The sequence below is a fragment of the Bombus terrestris genome, chromosome 14 (assembly GCF_910591885.1).
Source record: "Bombus terrestris chromosome 14, iyBomTerr1.2, whole genome shotgun sequence".
In the NCBI taxonomy this organism is placed as follows: Eukaryota; Metazoa; Arthropoda; class Insecta; order Hymenoptera; family Apidae; genus Bombus; species Bombus terrestris.
Window position 1 is genome coordinate 780,898 of NC_063282.1, and position 24,377 is coordinate 805,274.

At 43.0% G+C, this 24,377-nt stretch overlaps 1 protein-coding gene across 13 annotated transcripts in view; it reads right to left on the reverse strand.

The window, feature by feature from the left end:
* Window positions 1-1,686: 1,686 nt before the first annotated feature.
* The window catches only part of LOC100645175 (transcription factor 12), a 107,213-nt gene continuing 84,522 nt past the window's right edge, over window positions 1,687-24,377 (reverse strand). For 3 of the 13 annotated variants that reach the window (XM_012315854.3, XM_012315865.3, XM_012315861.3), the window contains 12 exons: window positions 15,449-15,533; window positions 12,743-12,879; window positions 10,641-10,907; window positions 10,215-10,379; window positions 9,376-9,435; window positions 8,664-8,816; window positions 7,928-8,045; window positions 5,626-5,761; window positions 5,175-5,264; window positions 3,104-3,249; window positions 2,905-3,026; window positions 1,687-2,658 (listed from right to left, as the gene is read on the reverse strand). In XM_012315854.3, the coding sequence (XP_012171244.1) occupies window positions 2,614-2,658; window positions 2,905-3,026; window positions 3,104-3,249; window positions 5,175-5,264; window positions 5,626-5,761; window positions 7,928-8,045; window positions 8,664-8,816; window positions 9,376-9,435; window positions 10,215-10,379; window positions 10,641-10,907; window positions 12,743-12,879; window positions 15,449-15,533 (1,524 nt within the window). In that variant the 3' untranslated portion in view covers window positions 1,687-2,613. Of the gene's footprint in view, window positions 2,659-2,904; window positions 3,027-3,103; window positions 3,250-4,019; window positions 4,110-5,174; window positions 5,265-5,625; window positions 5,762-7,927; window positions 8,046-8,663; window positions 8,817-9,375; window positions 9,436-10,214; window positions 10,380-10,640; window positions 10,908-12,742; window positions 12,880-15,448; window positions 15,534-24,377 lie in introns of all 13 variants that reach the window. The other 10 variants (XM_012315856.3, XM_012315859.3, XM_048412067.1 and 7 more) reach the window with 10 other exon arrangements.

Here is a 24,377-nt window from a genome sequence, read left to right on the forward strand (position 1 = left end):
CTCTAAACGATCGATGCAATTGTCTCGATCGATCATTCGATCGTAACAGAACGAGCTTGTAGATTTCGCTTGATCGAAGAAGGGAAAGAAAGGCCAGAGAAATAGAAACAAATGTACACGAAGAAGTGAACTAAAGAGCAATTTCGGGCAGAGTGTGAAACGCAATCGATACCACGACGATCGAAAACCAGACGAATTACGTTTGGCGCAGTTTTCTGCGCGATGAGAGACCTTTCGACGATCCTCGATTTCTATTGGAACCGTATTGCGCACTCTCTTCGCCTTTTACCTTTTCATTTCGGCTATCTAAGACTATCATCGACAGGTGTGCCTAGCTTAGACGGGCTTACGAGCTATTTATTGTCGTTATTATTTTACATGATTACCATCGCGAATATAAGTGCGTGACCGCATCTGTTTATGCGTGTTCTCGTGCCTAGTTTATCTCCCATGAATCGCCGTTGATCTCCTATCGTAGTATAATGTACATTTTGATTCTCCTACGCATCTCTGATTTTAACTTTCTCACATTTCCTTTTTGACTCCTGTTTGCTTCCCCTTTCTTTCTTCTGGAGATAATATTCGCGTGTGGCGCGATTTGAGATTTCAATTAGAAGTTAAAGCGAGGTTGTGCGAGTTATCTCGATCTGGCTGGGCACGATTCTCTGATCAAGAACTTGCGTATCTCTGCGACGTTACGAATCGACATTCATCGCGGTTTGTTTCGACGGTCCTGATCCTACTTTAGTTTTATTTAATCACGGCAACAGCTCCTCCTTTGTCGCTTTCATTCGCGTGATGGTACTTCGTTAAAAGAAGAACGAAGAAAATAACAAGAGAGGCGAGAAAGTACTATCGTCTGCCAGATTCAAGAGAACAGATACGAGAGATGAATACTAAAGCAAAGAGAACGAGACGCGCGTAACAAATTTTGCTGTAGGACCGTGCGAAACATTAGATATGCCTTTGAAGAAAAATATAGCTGTGTGATACGGGTGATATGTTCTAGGAGAGGTCGATTGATCGTGTACGGCAAGACATGGTAGCCAGAGAGACGGCGGAGACAACTTTTGTTTTTAAGAGAAGTGAAAAAGAAAGAAAGAAAAAGAAAAAAGAGCGAAGAACAAAAAGAGACGGAGCAATGCACAGGCATTCACGACAATAAGTGTCATTGTTGGTTGCTTTATTTCTTGCTATTGTTCTTTTCTTCATATTCGTTTCTTTTTTTATTCAATAAAATTTATTTAAGAGTCTAAATAAATTAAAATACATGGCAACTGGGTACACATTGTGAGTTGAGCTATATTTTTGTTCAAAAACAAAAATGTCCCCTTTAACTCTCACGAAGGATTTCCTCGGCGATTATCAATCGATAATTATTATAATAATTAATAATAATAATAATAATAATAATAATAATAATAATAATAATAATAATAATAAAATCGTTATCGTGTCAATAATAATAATAATAATAATAATAATAATAATAATAATAATAATAATAATAATAATAATAATAATAACCATCGCCATATTGATGGCGATAATAATAATAAAAATAATAATAGTAATAATAATAAAAATAATAATAATAATCATAATAAAGTAATTGATTAGGCGCACGTTACTGCTGTATATATACAATTATGCGAGAGATATGTTTGAACTTTTTTCCACATTCGATAGGTAGATGATCCGTGCATTTCTTTCTTTCTTTTGCTCCTTTCCTTATTTTCCCTATCGTTTACCTATACATACTGCATTTTTACTGAAACCTTGCACTTGTGCTTTATACGATAGTTTACAATACACAAAAAAGTGGGCAACTTCAACAAGAGCCGGGGTATACCAGTAGCGGGGATCGATCGTTTTAATAAAATCTCGACCACGCTACAAGTTTTTTTCTTACATCTCGAAAGAGAGGAACCATATTCCTTTGTTTTCTCGCTATTTATAAAAATAATTTGAAGCCGCCTTCGGGGAGTGGGAGGGGGTATAGAGAGGTGAAACCGCACACAAGCTCACGAAAGTATTCCAACATTCGTACATATCTTTTATGAATGTACTATGTGTATTATACGAAACATTTTGAGATTTTATTAGCACTGTAACAAGATCCGACTATCATGGTTACATCGGTAAAGTTTGAAACGAATCTGAATATATAGATAGATAGATAAATAGATAGATAGATAGATGATAGAGAGAGAGAGAGAGAGAGAGAGAGAGAGAGAGAGAAATTACAAGATATTTAGTACAAGTATATATTTCGCAAAGATCAGAAAAGTAAGTAAACAATGAATTATTCATTATTTTACTAAACTCCAATATCTTCGGTGGGACCATACATAGTCCTTCTCATATATTATCCAAGCAGTATGATAATTTTTTATTAAATACATATTTGCAACGAATATCTTGTAGCTTGTATACACATTTTCAAATTGATCTCGGATTTGATCGACGTGATCGTGACAGTCGGGCCTCGTTACAATGCTAGTGAAATTTCGAAATATTCTATATATCACACACAATATAAACATAAATATTTTCTATGTCAAATGTTCAAATTCCGTGAGCCAGTGTATCTACCCCTTAACACAGGATGTGCTACTGTGGCTGCGTCGTATGGTTTTGAAGTGGCGGTGGTGGGCCCTGAAACAGAATACATCTTGGAATTAGTATATGTTATTTCTTCGTCTATTATTCTAATCGTATAAGAGGGTACATACTCCGAAGTATTTAAAAATGGGCGAAATTTAGAAATCTTTATTCTAAATAGTGACAAGATGGAAAAATCATTCTATGTATATATATAGTTTAAGAAAATTTGTAAAATTCGACATCGTGAACCTGTCGGAGTAGTGTACCACATTAGTGCTTAATAAAAAAAATATTTACAGGCATCGCGGAGAACAGTCGCTGAGAATGCGCGTGGGGAAGAGGATGAGGGTGAGGCCCATCCTCTGCCTTCTCTTCTTCCCTCCTTTTCAAGCACGCTGCCTTTGGATTCAGGTTTCGTTCTGCAACATCGAAAGAAATTCGCTTATATCTTGCTTTCTCTCTTTTCTTCTAGTAATCTCGAACTCCCTGAACCTACCTCTAACTTGCTGTTCCAGTGTCATGATCACTTCGACAGCCATGTTGAGAATACCGAGTTTCGTCTGAGGTTTGTCCGTCTTTAAATGTGTCATACACATTCTACCAAGTTCCTTCAGAGCCTCGTTTATATCTCTGATACGTATCCTAAAGGAAGAAATCTCGATTATAACACTAAACTTTGACATTAGTACTTTTTCTTTTGAGAATGATTTCTGTCGTGTCTGTCTAGTAACATTGGATAAACTACAATTCGTCAACCCTTGGCAAACGCGTTGAAGTGTTTTTATTCTTTATGTATTTCCGCTTTATGTTCGACATTGAAATTGATATCATTAATAAATAGCTTGTTCTCAAAAGCTATCGTTACAAGGAATGTAATTGTCGTGTCATGTCAGAACATGTTTTGTACTTTTTGAGAAAACCAATAAAATCAATCGTATTATTATTATTGTCGTTATTATTACACCCAATATTCGATGAAAAGTTAAAACGTTACCATTCACAGCGATTATGCGATACATCGCGATAGTATTTTATCGCGAAATAATTAAAAGAAAATACGCATGGAACGAAATTTCACTCGTGATTGCCTTTGAGGGTTAATCATTCGGTTAAAGTTTCTCTCTCTCTCTCTACAATAAAATTTATCGTTATTGTAGCCGAATCTTTAAACTACCGGGAAAAGAAGACGCAAGAGAGTCATTTTTAAAGGGATACAGATTTTTCTACATAATAGCACGAGAGAGTCTGACCATTCGGAAGATCCATACGGAACTTTGGTTTACGAACCGAACACGGTATTACGACCGCTTTTTTGTTTCACATATACATAGAATACGGGCCAAACTGTCCTCGGATCGCTTGACGCGATATTTCACGAGGAATTCACTGCACAATTTCGTCGATTCTCTTACCTTTCCCTAGCATTATTAGCCTGCCGCCTCTCTTTCTCCCTTTGCGCCTTTACGTCGGGATCATCATCCTCGTCTTCGGCGCTCGAACAACAGTTGCGCAATAACAATACTCAATTAATCACCTGACGTGGGCGAGACATTGTGTCCTAGATCGAGCGCATGATTTCGACAGCAGTGAAATCGACGATTTTCAATTAGCCAGGAAAAACTGATACTGACAGAGCGATCGAAAAGAAAGAGAAATAATTTCTACGAAGAAATCTCAATTCTTGATTTCTCCGACGAATCTGTACGACTGCGATACGAAACGATTTTGTTGGCTGAACACGCGCAGAGCTATCTGATCGACTTGTGGTTATGGACAGAAATCAGGTTTCCATTCTCGAAGGCCCGTATTCTTTGCACAGAGAACAAACCAGTGGTAAAGAATCGCGCGGACAGAAAGATGCGGATTTAACGCGCAGACTTGAGTTCGTGCTGTTACCTAGAACATTTAGAATCAGATGATTTCTAAGGAAAGGGTGGTACAGTGTGTGATCATCGGGGTAGAGATTGAAAGGAAAAAGGATGATCTTCGAACGACGTGGATTCTGAAAGAAACGAATCTGCATTATACACAAGAGGATCTTTGTCCGTTACTTTTGTCCAACTCGTACGAGAAATCATTTATAACAATGCAACAGAAGGATTCCCGATAGATGATACGATATAAAGAGCGTAGAACTCGATGCAACAACGTTCAAGTAATAATGCAGAGCGTAGAAATGTGCTTTGATCTAAAAAAAAGATGGGGTGGGGGGTGATAGATAGATAGCATGCCTGGGGGGACCGAATCGCAGCTGAATTAAAATGAAACTGATTGAGAGGCGAGCACGAGAACTGTGGATCTCTCGCCTGATCTCGTATCATTTCTGTCCTTAACCAGAAACATTTTAATTGTCACGCTAGAATACGGGCCTTGTGTTGGAAAGAGCGTAAGCATGCCATCGAGATCTTGATAATTACAACTGCGCGTTCTTTTACTTCTGTTTTCTTTTATTTGATTTGGGGCATGCATACGAGAGGAAGGTACAGGATGCAAAAAGAGGATTCTGGATGAATGGTAGAACTCGGAGGAAATAACAACGGGAGAGCTTACTGCGCGTGTTCACTAACCTTTCACGCACGTTGTTGGCCTGGCGACGTTCCTTTTCGCGCACCGCTTTGGTGCTGGGATCGTCGCAGTCTTCGTCAGCACTCGAACAACGGTTGTTTGAATATAATCGATTAGTTACAAGTCTACATTGCACGAGAATAACGAGAGATCGGCCTCTCGTAATTGGCGTATCGTCGATTGATATATAATTAGTCCATCACAGCGTTACCATCTCGAACTTGCAGCCTATTACGCTTCTATACTTTGTTATAAGATGCGCAATTTCTCCTCGTAGAATGCACAGGTCTCTTTCTACTAAAATATATTCGGCATGGTAAAGCTGCGTTTGGATCAAGATCTGATTCACGACTGATTGCCTCTACTCGGCTCGATATTTCACTACTGTCGTTCTATGATCGATATCGTTGCGCCTCAATCTCAGACAAGTGTACACATCCAAGATATACTTACTATCTACGCGATCTTTTCGTCCCTTTTCCTTGAGACGTAGAGATCACTCCGGCTGCTGCAAGCTCGCTGCTCGAAGGTTTTGTCTCGCCGCCGCTACTATCCGGCGGGTCCTTTCTCTTTTCTAAAGAGACGTATTCTGCTCATTATTAATACCGTCAATTTACATTTCCAAAAACACAGTCATAGTATTATAATAGAGGAGAGGGCTGGTATATGAGATTACCAAGGTTTTCATCTATTTCACGCTAAGACGCTAATTCGAAGACATTTTGATCGCTGCATAATTTCGATATCTTTAAAGATGTTTAGAAATCAATTATTAGAGATTATAGCCGAAGAGCACAGGCACGGAACACGATAAGAAAATAAACGATACCGCGTTAGCAAGTAGCAGCAAAAGTAGATAGAATTTTATTTCGTTGCAGGGTTAAATATGAAGACCATGGGAAAAAGAAGTACGGCAAATTACGTGACGATAATTTTAAAATTCCACATGCTGTTAACCAATCTCATAATTCTAAATCTCTCTCTTTATTTGCTTTCGAGACTAAATATACGTTTTCGCGGATATATCACATATTTTTTAAATGTTTATGCCTTTGGATCTAACTGGTTGTTTCCTCCTTTTCATCGGAAGTAGGATTTATCGTGTTTACCCCTATGGTCTCCGCGTGTATTTTTATACCCTACTAAACATTTCACAATGATTGTTCGCTTGATTGTTTACGAAATTGCATGGTATTATTAGGAAGCTTATAAAATTTCTGAATCTGAGAAGTTATTCCCTTTTCGACAATCTTATCGAGCACTGTGGAAAAATGAATTCATCGTGTTCTTCTCGCGTGCTGTTCAATTACAATGCCCTCCGCGGCAGCTATTGACCTCTTGCTGTTCTTTTATTAAAATTACAGTAATAGTATATGCGATACAATTTTTGTTAAGTTCGCTTTCTTTTTCTTTTTTTTTTTTTTTTGTTTGAAACTAGATCAAAAGTAAAATATAAATAAACCTGATATTCCTACCCTTTCCTCTGCATCAACGAGCATTCGTGAAATAGAGAAAACTCGCAAACTTCACTTGTCCTATCAAATCCTTCTCATTCATCAACTTAACGTTGACGATGAATGAAACCGTTTCGATCGTCAAGAAATCGATGCGCGTATTGTCGAGCCACAAGAACGGTGGAAAAAATGCAGCCAGAACTCACCCGGAAGTATGATGACCTTCGCTGTGTACGGCGATACCAGGTTGCCGATATTATACTCGAACTTTGGACAGACCGCTTAGTCACGAAACCGTGAAAAGTGTCCAATTACGAGCAGGAAGCGCTTTACGTGCACGCTCGATACACTGATTCAACCATCTCCTTAAACGCTGCACTCGCCTGACAATTCGCTGCGTTTCGCGAATGTATTTAACTCGTGCGCTGCGTTTCTATGAAAGTCGCCGAGAATCGCGCTAGATAAATCAGTTCCGTGATTGTGTGCAAAGGTCCGCGACTGCGTTTTTCCCTGGAAACACGGCCGAGACACTACTATACTCTCTATCGATGAGAGCCGGTGAAAGCATCACCGACGTTTTTTTCCTCTCGTCGAAAGAGTGACGAAGAAAAAAGAAAAAAAAAAAGGTGAGAAGGAATGAAAAAAGGAAAGGGAAAAGAAGCAATTGGAAAGACGATCGTACCAAGCTCCGTGTAACCAGAAAGAGAATCCTGATCGTGCGCTCCGAATTCCAATCGCCAAAAATGGTCGTCGATGGAGAAAAGAGCGTTTCTTCGTAAAGGACCCTTGGAGAACTTGTGCATTGCATTAGGCGAGCACCGAGAGAAGGATTACGAACGTTCACCGGTAAGAGGAACGCATGACAGAAACAGAAACAAAGAGCAACGAAGACACAATGCCGGAGACAGAGGTCTCCGAGAAGAATAAAGGCACGACCACGATGCATTCGCGCGATTTATCTAATGTTTCCTTATCGGGCTCTAACTCTAACGTAGAACACCTGGGTACTCCTTCTCTTCTCCTCATCTCCTCTCCTCTCCTCCCCCCCCCTCTCTCTCTCTCTCTCTCTCTCGTCATTGCACTGTAACTCGTGGGAAAAAAGCATTTATCCGATGATGCGACGCCGAGAATAGAACGCAGCCATTCCGATTAGCTATTATCAAGGCTCGTTGACACTTGTCTTTCGCCATCTTCAAACGAACACTTTTCCTACCTCATTAAACCGATCTTTCTCATTTACCTCTATTTCACGAAGCTCTTGGAAAATGAAAAATTGAAGGGCAGGATAAGTTGAAACTTACTGGCATTCGTCACAGGTAACCTTTCAATTTTGATGGAACCGTCTGTATCAGGTGTGGGCGTCAGACCAGAGTAGGAGCCCTGAGGTTGCGTTACTGTTACCGCAGGATGAGGACTCGTCTGTGAGCAAGAGATCGCTATTGACTTCTTTTCGACGTGTTTTTTAAATAAATACGAATTGAGGAACTTTTTATGAAACGACCTTTATATCTATGGAGAAATGGGATGTTAAATCTAAGAACACCCTTCTTCGTTCTTCTAGAATTGCATCTTATAAATATATTTTTAACATTCTGTACATAGGCTGCGAATTTTTACGCAATGGCGAAAGATTTAAAAGTACCAAAATGCACAAAATACGTATAATAACGCGCGGAAATATATAAAACACCCGAAATGGTATAGTTGTTGTAATATTTACCAAGCGAAACAAATTTCTGCTTAGGTTCCAGTTTTTGTATAATTGTGTTAAGGATATAAGTTTGTACAAATATCTATCAATAATCTATAGTTAAGTAGATGCCAAGTGTATTTTCCACCTAAATAATGGATATATCTGAAAAGGAACAGCAATTCTTTATGATCCATCTCGATCATCGATTCAAACTGGTAAGGTAGCTAATATTAAGAACATAGAAGTAAAATTTTCAACGAAATTTGCTCGACTCGCCACTTGTCTTATGGGTGCAACCATTTTCCAAAAATTTCCTCAATCGCTTGGAAGAATAGAAATCTTACCAAATGGTCTAGTTGAGGTGGTGATGTGTGGGAATAGATGGAACCGTGTGGAGCAACGGGGCCCAAATGAAGACCTAATTGGCTCTCCGCGTGATTCCTCAACACGTTTATGGCATCGTCCAGTCGTTCCTCCATCCGCGTACCCTGTACCAACAGAATATCCGAAATTCGACTCGATTACACGGCTGTTTGATATTTCTTTCGAATCACCAAAGATGCCAGTGTCAATGATACAACGCTAATCGCTCGATCGTTAAATGCAACGTATCGTCAAGGTATCTCTGACGCTGGTACAGTGGATTAAACATACTTCCAAGATGATGGAAAGCGTGTGTGTGAAATGAGACAGGGTTCTGTTTAAAAGTCGATGTGATGGAAACTGATGAGAGTGACGGAAATTCGACATGCCATTAATTCTCACAGTGCAAATTTCCTCTCTTTTTATTAATAAGAAATTGTTCAAACAATGTGAGAATTAACGTGACTCGTGATTAATAAGAAAGAAGTACGCTATGTCTCGCCGGGAGCGTCACATTCGTTTGATCAAACGCCGATATTCGCGGTGTGTCGTTCGCGCGTCGTAAATTCCGTACCGTGTGTCGAAGTTCATGCACAAAAGTGGTGTGTTACGAATGAGTTGGTGAGAGAGGATCAGAAACAAGAACAAACAAGAAGGGGGAGAAAAAAAAAACTAAAAATCGGCAATCCTCACCTCGGCATGGTCGCGAAGAAAGCCGATGGCATCGTCTAGCCTCTGCTGTTCAGGCGCCGGCTTCACACACAACACCAACGCAACAACAAAACCAAAAAAAAAAGAGAACAACCAAGTCAACACAGCGTTCACAACAAACAAAAGGGATAAATGAAGGTCAAAAAGAAAAAAAAAGTAATATGTAAAAATGAAATATGCCAGATGATCGACTTGAATATAACTGAACAGGGGGAGGATAATAAAGTGGTCTGCAACGTGGACAAAACACGCGAGATGAATTGTCGGTGCGTCGAGTGCATGCTACTTTGTGCGAATATTCAAAAGTGCGCAACGGAGGGCAGAATCTAACAACGAAAGAAAAAATAAAAAAGAAAAATAAAAGTGACTGTCTTAATTCGCTCGTTGTCTCTGTTCTAAATGCTCTCGATTGAAGCATTCCGATCCTCCCCCGAGCAGAAATAAAGTCAGTGCGTGTAACAACGGGTGTACTCTCAACGAGTCACCATAGTGCAGACGATAAAATATCGTAAGAGAAGTGAACGAGCACGAGAGGTTTCTGTTACGAACGTCCTTGACCTGTTTCTAAAGCGCGTCGAAACGGTGATGAAGCGTGTCTGCGTTCAGAGATGCACCCGTCACTTTCCAACGAGATCCACGTTGAAATCTAGTTCACCAATAAACTCGGGACCGAGCGTGTGTTTCTCCAACAAACAATCAAATTCGTCTCGTTGCAAGTGTCGGGTGAAATAATGGTAGATAAGTATATTCGAAAGAAACAAATTGAAAAAAAAAAAGAAAAAAAAAGGAAACGCTGTTAACAGCGAAGCTTTGATGCATACCATGTGAATGGTTCCACGGTTGGGATCCGCCGTGAAATGTGGAGAAACTGGTGCAGCACCTGGTACCCAACCTGGCGCTGAACCAGTCAAGGGTGGTGGCGAACTGACTGGTGTGGATGGGTTGCTGCTATAACTCGATACTGATTGGTTCGTGGGGTTAATCTGCTTGAAAACAATAGAAAAGGCAGGTTAAACAGATTTTTCTATTACAATAGGTACTGCGCAAAGTTGCAAAGAAGGCGAGGGAGCCCGCTTTGATCTCGCATGCATTTTCGTTTGTAGTCTACTTTTCTCTCTCTCTCTCTCTCTCTCTCTTTCTCTCTCTCTCTTTTTATGATTTAAAAACGGTCGCATTTACTAATTGCGTCGCCCGAAGAATGGCGCGAACGAAGTACTGTTAGTTTTCTTTTCAGCTCTGCATAGTACCGAGATAGAAATGCCGAGGTTGTCCCCCGTAGCAGGTTGTCGGTTCGTCGTGGGTGCGGAATTGGGGGCGGAGGGTGCGGTAGTCGGTGCACCAGGACTATGACTATATTGCAACGATGCCGGGGATGGTGCACCGGTTCCACTATTTGCCGCAACTGCGCCGCTACCCCGGAATGTCGACATTGGTGGCAGCGAGGCCGCACTGGTCACCGCCGAGCCCAGAATTGGCGCCGCCGGTTCTCCGTTCGGTGACATTGCCGAGTATGCCTGCAATTATTAACAAATTCAATTATACAGGTTAGAAGAAATATTCGTTGAAACGTGGAAAATTTGCCAGACGGACCGCCATCGTAACAAACCGTTCGAAATGATCGTCGCAGACGACAAGGACAAAGACATCTCCGCGAGAACGGTACGAGACGTGGAATGGTTGTTAGCCGACTGACGACTCGTTCGACCTTTTGAATCCAAGTCTGGTACATAATGGGCCGGACCAGAACGGCTTTGATATCGGATACGCTTAGTGGCGCGTAGCCCTCGCTCGCACCTACTGAAGCTCGCTCGTAAAACGTCTAATTTTAAGTCATCGTCTCCGGCTCAACAACGAAGCGTATTTATCAACAAATTAGAGGGAGTTTGCACGCGACCCTCCCTCAATTTCACGACCGAGAAACGCCGTTAATTGTTCGCTGTACGAAGGAAAGAACGAGGCGATAACTAACGGCGAGTACCCCTCTCTCTCGTGTTTCTCCCGTGCTCCTCGACGTCCACCAGCAGACCATCGAGAACTGGGAAACGTGGCGAACCCGACTTTCGACCAAAGGGTTTCTTCCTTCGTTTCTGCGGGGGGACAGATTCTTGGAAACAGGGATCGTTAAACCGGGATCGTAAATGTTTGACCTTTCGGCCGGAGATGTCTCGACTCGCGTGGACGCATCGAGTGCGTCTTTGTAAAACGTTCGTGCATAAACTATGCATTCTCTCTTTCGACGACCCGGTTTAGGATGCTTCTTTCGTGCCTTTCGACGAATTCTACCGAACTATCTCGCAGTCGTTTTAGCGATCAAAAGTAGCTAAAGATGGCACACGATAATCTTAGAAGCTCTCATCTCCATTCGAATTCGATTCGAGTCCGGGACCAATTAGAGACTCGTGGAGAGTCGATGCGTTGAACGGGTTCGAAGGAGGCAGAGGAACGTGGGAGGAGAATCCGGGGTGCCGCGAACAGGAGGATTTCGTGGTAACCATGAACGGCGTAAATCAAACGAAGGCTGCACTTGACTAGAAACACCGAGTAGCGGGAGAGTCGTTCTATATATAGAAGCCAGTGAGTCATTTGACGTTGCTCGGAGTACACGGAGCACTGTCAACAGTGTTTCTCAACTACTTTGGATCTGCGCAACGAATCGGTATAGTATCAGGCGACGTGGTGATCGATGACTACGAGATCGAACGAAAAGCAGAAGAGAACGAAACAAAAGTTCGGCGTCCGCGTCGCTCTTCTAAGATCTAGATCACGTTGAATGTAAAGGATTAAGGTCAGCGTCGATAGGCTAGTCTTCGCTCTGACGATGTCGAACGAGTCGAACGTCTTCGAAGGAGAGGAATTGGAAAAATGGCTGCGAACCGGCTGAATTTATGGCGCTGCAGCGGAACGCCTAACCGGGAGATTGCAATTTTTCACCGGCAAGTTTTCCCTCGTTCCGCGACCTCCGCGATGAAAATATATCGGCGAACATTCCGGAAAGTTGCAGAGCCAAGAAATTCGTGACGTGGCGGCGTTATTAACATGTACGAAGCAATCGCGAGGACTCTTTTTCTCGAGTAAACGAAGGAGCAGCTTAGTTTTTCGAGAGGCATCGATCTTCCAAAGGACGGAGATCAGGCTCGTAGATTTTAATCTTCTAACGACGAATCGGTCGTCGGCTGGTCGACCAACGACAGAATTTTTGGGGAAAGCTGCTCTCCTGTCGATCGTAAAGTTACCGGAATGTCAAGTCCGAAGAAACGAGCTCAGTCACGCGTGATTGATCGACGAATGAGAACGACGTGCGTACGAGCGAGAAAAAGAAAAGCACGGAGAGAAGAAACGAGTCGCTTACCATGGGGTCGTGGGGTAGGTGCATAGGATAGGCTGGTTGGGCCAGGTGAGGGGGTGCGTAGCCGCTGTACGGAGGTTGGACACCGCCGCCACCTCCCGTCCATGGATCTCCTGGACCTGTTCCTGCAGCGTTCCCATCTAGAACACAAAGAAAACATTCGTTTACAATAAGCTACGGACTAGAGTATTTTGTCCGTTTATTCGTTTACGGGATTTAAATAATTCTTTGATATATAAAAAATGGCACGTACGAGAAAAAGCGCATTACACGTTATAATAATATTTCTATCGTGATTAATGAACTATATATATAGAGAGCCGCATTTTTTCCACGGGGTTTCATTCCAGCTCTATGCGTGTCTTTTAATCTGATTAGACGAGGAACATTATTCGAGCACATGCGCGACATGCCCTGGACACTGAACGCCACGTGCTACTATTTGTTGCATTACCATGAGCGAGGTCGAAAGCGTGCGGATGCAAACGATTCGCTTGCTATTTCGCTTGCTATTTCGCTTGCCCGGAAACCGAATCGCGAACATTATTCCTTATTCGCGGAAAGAGTTTAAAACACGACAGCACTGTGACTGTGCAGTCAATGCACGACACAACCGTAAACTCGTGTGCGATCATTTTTTCTTACTCGAAAGTCAATATCATCGACTAATCGGTTTCCTGGTAATAATTTGCACCAATTACCACACCAGTACGAGTTACACTTGTACGAGACCAGCAGGTAAGTACCCCGAGCGTTCCTATGCTATTCTCAAGAGAAATCTTTGTATCCGTTTTTTAGGTAATTACATGGCCCAAAAACCACTGGAAAATTGTCACGATGAAAATCACCGAAACTTGAAATTCTCTTAAATCGAAGGTTCTATGAAATTGGATTTCCTGACTCGAAGAAAATGTTGTTCGATGAAGAGAAAAACTGAACGAGATTTTTTATCAGACGACGGAACTTGTTGGTCGTCTTTGAACACCCGTTAGAAAGGGCAATAGGCGGCACGACGACACGGGCCATTATTTCAGTTGAAAACAACAGCAATAAGCTTCGGGAACGTATTTCTTGATACTTTTGCTTGATATAATTCCGTGGCCAGAGTTTCCACGACGAGGGAACTGAAACTAAGCCAAACTACTCGTCCGTTCCTACCAACTACTGGCATTCGATGTCTGATAAAACTTTTTCGTTCGCCCTTCTCCTCCCCATTTATAAGGTATTCCGCTCGCTTACCGGGTGTCACGAGCCGAAAACGTATTCGAGAAGCCGGCCAACGAGCCTCCTTACCCTCTGATCTTTAATAACAACTTTACTCGGAAACTTTACCGATCTTATTGATTTACCGCCTCGGTAATCCATCCGGGAAACTTCGGATGCGCTCGACGACCTTCCCAGCTTTCTCTCTCGGAGAGAACTGCCTCGAAAAATACCGCGGGTAACGGCGAAACGATTCTTCGAATTTCGCAAGACTTTGTGGAATTTATAGAACCCAGAACAAAGCTCTCGTATCGATCGGTGAATTACGCGCGGATGCTTGCCTTCGTTAATCTCGAGCTGGGTGACGTGTTTGTAAATTTTCTGACTTGGTTTCGAAAATATCAGGATCCGCGGTTAAATAGAGCGCAGTCAAGATCGCGAATGATAACGTTGACAGCGATTGAAAGAGAAAATGGAGAGAGAGACGGCAGAGAAACAGTGATTTCGCGCATTAACTCTGTTACTAAGCTTTTAAGTTAGACGCGAAAGAAGATTCTTTATGTTTTAAGAAAACTGTAGGACACAGAAGAAGAAGAAGAAAAAGAAGAAGAACATGATAAGTCACATTTTCTTCCAACCGAGGAAACAACTCTAAACACGAAAAAAAAAAAAAGAAAGGAAGAAAGATCATTGGCATAAAATTGGGACGAGAAATCGTGCATTTCGTTGACGATTCTTTCTTATCTGCCTCAAAGTTACGAAATTTTCTAGAGGAGAAATACGAGAAGAGAGAAATACGATTCGGTCGAAAAGCGAAAAAACGTGGCAGAATTAATCGCGTTGCACGACATCTCACCAGCACGCGGCATCGTATAAAGTTGACTGGCGAAACGCGCCGTCGCGGCTTTTCCACGGGCGACTTTTTCCTCTGATCCCGCGTAGCCGCGAATTTCAGCGCGGAACGAGTTGGACACGCCGCTGTTCGAACAAATAAAGAGAAATTGTTATTGTTTTTACGCGCGACAGGCAGAGCGGCGAATTTTACGAGCCAACGCTAAACAGTTGAATATTACCGCGATCGTAAAGTCCCTTTTATCGTTCGTTTGAATCGTTACGCGATTTCCAACTGATATAGATGCGTGCACGCTGGATCAACGTGTACGTGTACACGAACGAGGCTGGATCCAGGCCTCGGTCGATCGTTAGACAACGATCGATCGATCGATCCAACGGAACGGGCTCGATGTTACTTTTAGTTGTGTCCGGTAACGAGCGGCCTAGATTTTCGACTCACGATCGATACCAATTTAAGAGAACACGGTAACGAGGATAGAACGACTTTTCCTTTTTGTTCGTAATACCTTTTCCCGCTTGAATTTCAAGTTAACGTCGTGTCTGTATTTTTGCAACTCTTGCGACTCGACTACCGTTGTATCACGTTATTCTTTGCTATCGTGAAAGTTACGATATTTATTAAGGTAGGAATAAAAAGGCTGGATAACTTACCGATATAATAGGGATCTGCGTAGAGCGCCGCAGCCTTGGGGGAGGTGTATCGTGGAGAGTCCTGACCGAATTCATCCGAGCCATACTGCAACGAAAACAACGATAGAGGTTATCAATTTTGAACGAAAAGCATAGAGGGATCGTTATGAAATATAATTCATCCTCTGACTCGCGTTATGTGCCGATTATAGCTTCGCATAATCTTACGAATAATTAATAGAAACTAAATTAGAAACTCGTAATAAGTAGGTTATTGTCGAAACATTAACCATCACTCTTGGAAAAGAATTCTTCGGCGTTTCCAAACTAGGGATAATTTTAAACATTAAATAGAGGATTACTTTGATTAAAATTAAAAAAGGAGTTTATTTTGCTAGAATTTCCTTCGTTTCGTCGATTTTTGGGACGCAAAGAGATATATTGGATTCAAATGCCGTAGCGTACACGTGACTCCGTTCGATGATATATTTTAAAGATTAATAAAGAAAAGAAAAAGAGTAAGGGTAGGTGTACAGGCTAGAAGAAGTATTTGCACATGCCCCTGTTTTTCAATGAAGCGTATTTTTATCAGTCTCGACATCGTACTTTCGTAGTATGAAATTTCTATAGTCATGTGGTAGTACGTACTACTAGAGAACACGAAATTTAATATAGTTGATTAAATAATTAATTAGTACGTAAAAGGCTTATAGGTAGTCAGTGTACTTGAAGCTAATTAATTGGTACGCGAATGCTATAACAGATACAATGGCGTGCAAATACATTTTGCTGCTAGTGAGATAGGCCAGGCCCGAAAATCATTCGCGTTTCATCCCTTACCATTCTGTAGCTGCCGTAGTCAGCAGGGTAGACAAACATATCGTCAGGGATGGTGGGAGCCTCTCGAAAGCAAGTCAAATCGCGCGATGGGACAACATAACGGCGGCGTAGCGGGGAACCGGCGATTTGCCAGCGAGGGCTCGCACGGGGGTGGAAAGTGGCGCAGAAGGAGAGATTCGCGGCAGCATACCCTCGTCCCAATTTCAGCGTGATATATGTTAAAATATTCCACGCCGCTTCCCTTATTCTCCCGGCGAAAGCTTCTCTCCTCTCCCGCCGCCGTTCCGCCGAAAACTTTTGTCCCTGCTTCTTCTCTCTCCTTCGCGCCCCTCCACTTTCCCACCACCTACTACTCCACCTGGTGCCACCGAAAGCGCGACAAAACGAGAGGGACAGACAAGTTTCGGTCTAACGCGAGGACTATGGCCGTTTAGGCCGAATTTAACGGCGGTTCCTGGGAGCCGCGAAAGAATCCTGGCAACTTCCGCCTTCTTGTAACTTGCGAAATTTCTCGCGAAATTTCCTCAAAGGGACTCGGGGAAACTCAGACGCGCGCGCTCCTCGCCAAGGAAAAAGCGATTTACAATTAGTACACTCTCGTTTTAAGGTCTTCGGGTTTAATCACCACTTTCGTTTGAACGCCTGGCGTGTGTTTAACAGGCTGTTGGTCACACGCTGTGAAATAAATCTTATCGCCGTTTCCGCATATTCTCGGAAAGTATATAAATAATTATATTTGTAAGAAACGTCGATACGCGTTTTCCGTTTGCAACTCGTTAATATAACTTAGTGGAAAGGTTCGGAAGCGACGAGAAGAGGCGGGAAAGAAAGAAACAAAGAGACAACTCGACACCGACCACGCGAAGGCCTACGCGAGACTGCGAGCGAGCTGACTACGCGTCAGCGCGCCGATTGACCGAGAGGGTAGTGGGGCCGATAGGAACCAATAGCGGAACACGCTTTGCTACCAAGAAGCTAAGATGCGTTTAGATCCGTCCTTTTGATAACGCGGGTTATCAAGAGTTCTCGCTTCGTTCGAAGGCGAATTTGCATAATTGCACCGTATCAACCAATAAACGTCTAGGTTCGTTTGCTTCGGAACGATATTGAAGAGTCAAGGCTGCAAATTGCACAGATGACGAGGTAACTATTTTTTCCTTAGGCTCGACGACGTGATAGTTTGAAAAGGGAAAAATGCGACGCGAAATCTACGGAGTTCTAAGAACAAAAGATCTTCGAGAGCGAGCGTTCGGAACGCATCCATATCTCGCGAGGGAGGAACGGGGCATATAATTGTAGGCGATAAAAGCATCGGGTTTATCGTGACAGCAGTCGATAACGAGAGTACAAATACGAACACCCACCCTGGGTGGGGACATGAAAAAAAAGCTGCTACTAATCGCGCGATAAACGCGCGGCCTCTGGACCTATTAATTTAAATGAATTGCTTTGACACCGGTGGCTTTCGTGCATAGGCGTTGCACACTGGTTCTCTCTCTCTCTCTCTCTCTCTCTCTCTCCCCCTCTCGCAATTCCATTTCTTCCTCCATTTTCGATCGTATCGAGACATGTACATGGAAAGGATCTCTTGACCAGTATTTTAAACGTTACATGCCCAGAGTCTAAGTAGAAAAGACTATGAGTCTACGCGAAGCTGTCAATCTACGGGACGTGTTTTATCGTTTATGGCGTTCGTTAAAAACCAGTCAAATACTCCATTTTCAAATATAGATGGCTCAAAAATGACGCACAATCGAATTTAGCGAATTACCAGGTAAATTACTTAGCTTGGCTCGAATAACGCTAACTTTACTCTGTCGTGTTATGGTTCGATCGAAAAATCGACGAAGCGACGATAGAGGCGAAAAGTCGAAGTCGGATCGACCGCGGCGAGAGAGAAGACACCGCGTGGCCAATAATTCACGTTTTATTTCTCAGGTTCGCGGGGGTGGTTCGGTGGACACGCAATAATAAAAATGTCCGACGGCCGGCAAGCCGGATCAGAAATCTTAATATGTCCCGGTGGGTGTCCATAGTGGCGAGAGTCAGCGATTTCCAGCCAATATAAATGTCCTACATTGATTTAGTTCTCTTGTTCCCCGGCTTGCGGCCAGGATGGAAAAGGAGGGAAAACGAACGGAAACGTCTCTGTCAGGGAAATTAGCTTCCGAAGGTTTGAAATAGGACAGAAGGGTCGCTGGTACGGGGCAAGCTACGCGTGTTACGTGACGTCTTCGGAAAATTGAGCACGTGATGTTCGTCTCACGTTCTCATAGCGGCTATTTCGTCGTCTTGGAAATTATTCTCTAGCTTTCCACGAGATATCGCGTCTGTTACGTCATCGGCTGACACGTCGTTGAAAATTACGGGGAAATTTTGCGAGAGAAATTTTTGAAAATCCCCTGAACGTAATAGTCCTTCCCGCGAAACGTTTCGCGAAACCTAACTACGGTAGCTTACGGAAATATTCCAACACTTGTAGAAACATTTTATGGATATATCATGTGCGGCGTTATAAAGAAACATTCTGAAATATTATTAGCGCTGTAACGAGGCACGAGTATCATGATCGTGTTGGTAAAGCTTGAAAAGATATCTGAAAATGTACATAGGAGCCACAAGCCACGCATTTAGGGCAAATATAGGTATATTTCGCAAAGATCGCGAAAGTATTTAAACAATCGATTAATCTCAATGCGATAAATATTCGAATACTTTCGTATATACAATCTTAAGGCCAGGCCAACAAGAATTCCAAGAAATTTCACCCCATACGATAAGAAATACGTTTAAAACGATAATTTATTAACATCGTCTTGAAGCGTTGGACGTCTTCGATCGACTACACGTGGGCGGAAATGAATTTAAGAGCGGAAGGAGAGGACTGTGCGTAGCGAAGAGTCGCCTCTGGTATAATGGATCGTCGATTACTCCCTTATTAATTGCCGCACTGACAATGAGACTATTTCCTATCGAGAGGCAAATATACGAAAGCAGGTGTCTCTCCCGACGTCCCGTGAGAATTTTTCTACCAGCAGCATTTTAACATATTTTTATTAATTCGGTTCCACCTGCATGCGATCGAAACGATAAAACGATTCCTACGATCGATGTACGAGCTGTGTAAACGGCGTTTATCACCGTTTCCTTTACCTTTTCTTTTAATTTTTCGTACCTTCGGGGAGGTTGTCCCCTCTAAATTGTCTAAATTGTCTACCGGCCGCATAGAAGCAACAAGTTTGCGTCTTCTACTTGGTTAATTGCAGCCAATAGATAACGCGCGCGATAACGTATCTGTTTATCGATTTAATTAAATTTTAATGGAGGACTCCTGGACACCTGGTACCGCAGATTCCCTTTTTCTCAGCTTTTTTTTCTCCCACGCGTAAACCCGCACGCGCGAAGAAACAACGACGAGTCTTATCGACGAAAACGTTCATCCGTCTTCCCTCTGCATTAGCTGCTCGCAACCTAAAGAGATTAATGCCAGGCGATTTGTAAAAAAGCTGGATGCAACGGTCTTTAAATCTAATGACCGCCGTGTCACAGATGGATGTTGGATAATTTCTAACGAGCTTGCCCGTGCACGCACCCCTTTATGAAATTGTTTGCTTCTACGCGAATTGCTCGTGTCACGCAGAGTATATTACCGCCGACAAAGAAAGGCGGGTCTCCTCCTCTTTAAAACGGCGAAATCTTCCGAAAGCGAAACGGATAACGGATAACGGACAACGAAATCCAAAACGAAAATCAATCAAAGACGTTCTCTTTTGCTATATTTCCGTCGACCGTGGTAAAAAGGATAAAAATTTTACATGACGTTGCGACGTAGGGTAAAAGAATGTGGGAACGATAGAACGTCGTGGTAATTCCCGTATTTTCTTTTTCTGAATTTACGTTTCTTCGATTCGTGTAGAACGAGGTCCCGATGGGTTCCCATGGCGGAGGGAACGGCCAGCCATAAAGGAAATACCCGTAGATGGAATAGGCATGTTCTGACACAGGACGACTTCCGGTTGTGCCATTTCGAACATCCGCGACGAATAGAAATTGAGACAGCCTTCTTTTACCTCCCTTTTTTTCTTCTCCTTCGTCGAGTATACCTCTATTTCTTCTTCGTGTTTCGATGTTTTGCATAACTTTAATTGCAGGCACGATGGGAAGACGAGAGAATGGGATTCGAGACCGAGTATCGAACTTTACACTCCATAACGAAGGCGATTCGGTATCTGGACTGGCTGCGTTCTGCGGCTCCGATTTCGCAGAATCGCTTTTATCGTATCGTAGAAAGAAATTGCGGCAAGAAGAGGCGGAAACGTAGGGAGCCTCGGTTTTGCAAAACACGAGATACAATGCCATCTAATATTTGAGATTTCATTAGTAGACGTTATTCCATCCGACATCTGATCGGTTGTTGTGCTGACGCTGTCATAAACTTAGCTTTAACTCTGACGAATATCGACTATCTATCTGTAGAATGTTTAACAATTAATTCTAATATTTTCCTCCTCGCAGTTTTGTATTTTCGCTCGCCAACATCCTCGATGTTTATATTTTTCATACGATGCTTCATACGCATACCGTTATTCCGTTTAATATTTTAAACAGAAACACATCGAACCATGGATTCGTACATTGTGATAAAAACGTCGAGACTCTTTTATTTTCACCTTGGAAAGGCAGAATTGCCATTTCTCGTGAAATTACATCGTACCGCGTAAGATTTTTCTGTATCTGTAGGCAATGGATGACTAAACGGTTTCACAGTAAACCCCGAGTTGGTAGCCCAAACAAAGGAGCCACTTGCGTCGACGACGATACGCGTGGTAAACAGGAGTTCAAAGAAAGAGAAAGAGAAAGAGAAGGAGGGAAAAAAGGGGAATAAAGAAGGGAGAGTGGTAAAATTCATCGCGACGAGTAAATCTTGACGATAAAGGAGAAGAAGGGAGTTGGAGGATCGCGAGAGCGGTACGATCGAAAGCTTCCCGTTTTAATTGGCACCCACTAATTGGTAATTATCAGGCGTACCCACTCGTGGAAACCTGACGTAAGAGGCTTAAGGCCGTTTACACGGGATGGAGGATCCGGTGGCAACGGTACCAATACAACCACCACGGGCGTAAGGTATACGTCGGTTTACAACGTTCCGAACACACAGCGCAGGTGTGCATATGTAATTCCGAATGGGTGCCTCGGCTAGCAGCGCAGCACGTGAAAAGAGACTAGAGATCCACGACGTCTACATTATTTATTAGGCGTATCGTTATCGCGTATATAGCGAGAGCCAAGACAAACGGCTGCATAATCAACAATTAGTTGGCTGATATGGCCTACGTGATCGGTTTTTAACGAGTGAAGCGTCCAGGCCTCGATTAACACGCGTCTTCTCGCTTACATTCACGGTATCTCGCTAATACCTTCGAGGGAAAAAAGAATAAGAGAAGAAAGTCGTTAATCACTCTTATACTTTCAACTTCTGCTTTTCGTTTGTTTTCCGTATTAAATATACACGTACGAGTAGCTTTTTCATTTCTTTCTTTTCCTTCGAAAGTACCGATGATTGCGATAACATTATGCTACCGGTTGGTATACTTAACCACCGCTGTTTTTAGGCCAGCAAATGCGTAAAACGTAACGACCTAGGCCGCGTGAGACTGTCGAGTAAAATTTTTAGCGCGATTACGTGGTTCCAGCGTTATTCTAAGTCCAACTTACGATAAATACGCATCCAGCAACGTTATCGGAAACGTCGCGCTACACAGTGTCCTACGTTGTAAAGGTAGGGCTAGATTACCTAGAACCTAGATTATACTAATACACTATACTATTACACAGTGGGTAAACGGTCGTAGGTATAAGTTACGGGTTACGTGGACTACGCAGAATCCGATTGTCGCAGTGCTACATCATAAGGCATCCTGCACGCGTGGCCCGCGTCAAAATTATAGGAAATCTAGATTGGCCTATATCTGATAGGTCGACGAGGTTGCTATACGGAGAAATTGGGCTACGCCGGAATCTAAACTATTACCTCGAACGCGATACGGAACGCCTAATATCCACGAGGTAAACGTAGACAGGAGCGATCTACAGGAACGAGGTGGATCCTCGTCTACGGCGAATCTAGGTTACAACGAGCTTAACTCGTGGTAAGCTTGGCCCGTGGCGAACGAAGTTTCGTTCGGATGCTAAATTAGTGCTCGCTTGGCACGAAAATACGATTCACCACGCAACGCAATTCGTGTTCCGCTCGAATCAATTTCCCAGTAAATATCTTTCCGAACTTAAACGGGCCGCGGTTTTCTTCCTGGCGATAAAAATGACTAGTAACGCAGAGTGGCAAACGTATTTGTCGATACGAGAGAGTTTCTTTCTTGGTTCCACGGATTGACTCACTGAATCAGAATGCGATTGAAATCCATGTAAAGTCAGCCTCCCGCAAAAGGATCAAATCGATAGGGAATCGAGCGAGTCGCCTGGTCGCCTGGTCGCCTCGCGTCGTTGTCGACCAGCTGCCTAGGTACACAGTAGCAGAACTCGTAATCGAATCACCCGGTAGAATCGACCAAACGCGAGCGTTTCTCCTCTTCCGAGGAGAAGGGTCGACTCATTCCTCGAGAATGTGATTTAAGTCTGCATAAAAGACGACGGCCGCGCAGAATTACAAGAGGCATGCAGTTCCGCTCGCGTCGATATACGCTCCGCGCCGAGGAACTTTCCTCTCTCGTCACCGCGCGCGCGGAATACCGAACGATCGCTTATCGCGTTCTCGCTCTCGGCAGAAGACCGGACCCCGTCCTTTTTCGCCAGTCTCAAAGGGAGAACTTTTTCCTTGAAAATAAAGCGATTCCCTTCAGGCTCCAGGCTTCCACCCGCCCACTTTTCCACCCCTATTTAACTTTTCTCCGGGCCACCGGTTCCACGAAAATTTATTCTCCGCCCGACTCCACCGACCGCAAAGAATAAAAAATTACGTTTATTTCCTCGGTATTGTTATCGTTATCGTTTCGATCCGTCCTCGGTGATATTTGACTTATCATTACGGGCAATTAAAAGTTGCTCTTACTCATAGCGTGGATTGTTCGTTGTACTTGCGATGTATTCGACCTTCGCGAGCACTTTTCCAACCTCGGAACAAATACTTGCGAAGCGGACGTCGATGATAGCCAAGAAAAATGATTTTAAGGGAACGGAGAATTTTCAGCGATATGGTCATACAATTTATTTCTGCTAGACCACCGCCCGATTCCACTTTTTTCATTTGCCAAAGTACTTGTCAAAGCTTCGAATCTGTCGCGTTCAAACCTGCTATTTGAAAGTGGCGCTTTTTTTCGAGATACTTATAGTATACCGAAAAAAGTATACCGAACGTATCTGCTCATCGCTAATATCAAGTCGATCGACGGTTCGCAAAGAGATCATTTTCCGTCATTTTGTGGAATGGAACGCGAATAGCCTACGTTTTTACCGAACAAACGCGAGTTTTTCTTCGACCACACTTTCGTGGAAAACGTTTCGTAGTTGTGACCACGGCAACAAAGTTTCACAAAAAAGGATATTTCGTGCAGATGTATTCCCGATCCAAGAGACGATTCGTTCGATATAGACGCTTAATGAGCAAATTTTTCTATCCAACGACGAGGAAACGTGTTCGGTATGACGTGAAAAATTCATAGCTCGTTTCCAGGCGATAGAAAAAAAAACGTGCTTGATATTTTAACGACTCGAGTTGAGACAATCGAGAGATGCCGATACCGATTAGAGTACGTGGCTAGAACGTTGCGAGCAGAGGATAGAAAGGCGAGAGACAGGCCGAGGCTCTACGGTGTGGGACGTGCACCACGCCCGATCCGGAATATTTCATTCCGTTTTTTTCTTCATAATCGCGTCTTATTACCACAATCGCGCTCCATAATAATTGCCGAGTTGAAAATTATACCGACGTAAGCCGAGATTTTCGTAAGAAGTTGACGCGTATTTCAAATTTTAATCCTGATTCGCTTTAGAAGCAGTCGAACTGCTCTATCGTTAACAAATTTACAAGTACGAACGAAAAAATCGTGGTTGACATGGTGCGCGACAAAACTTTTTCTTGAGACGTTAAAAATCT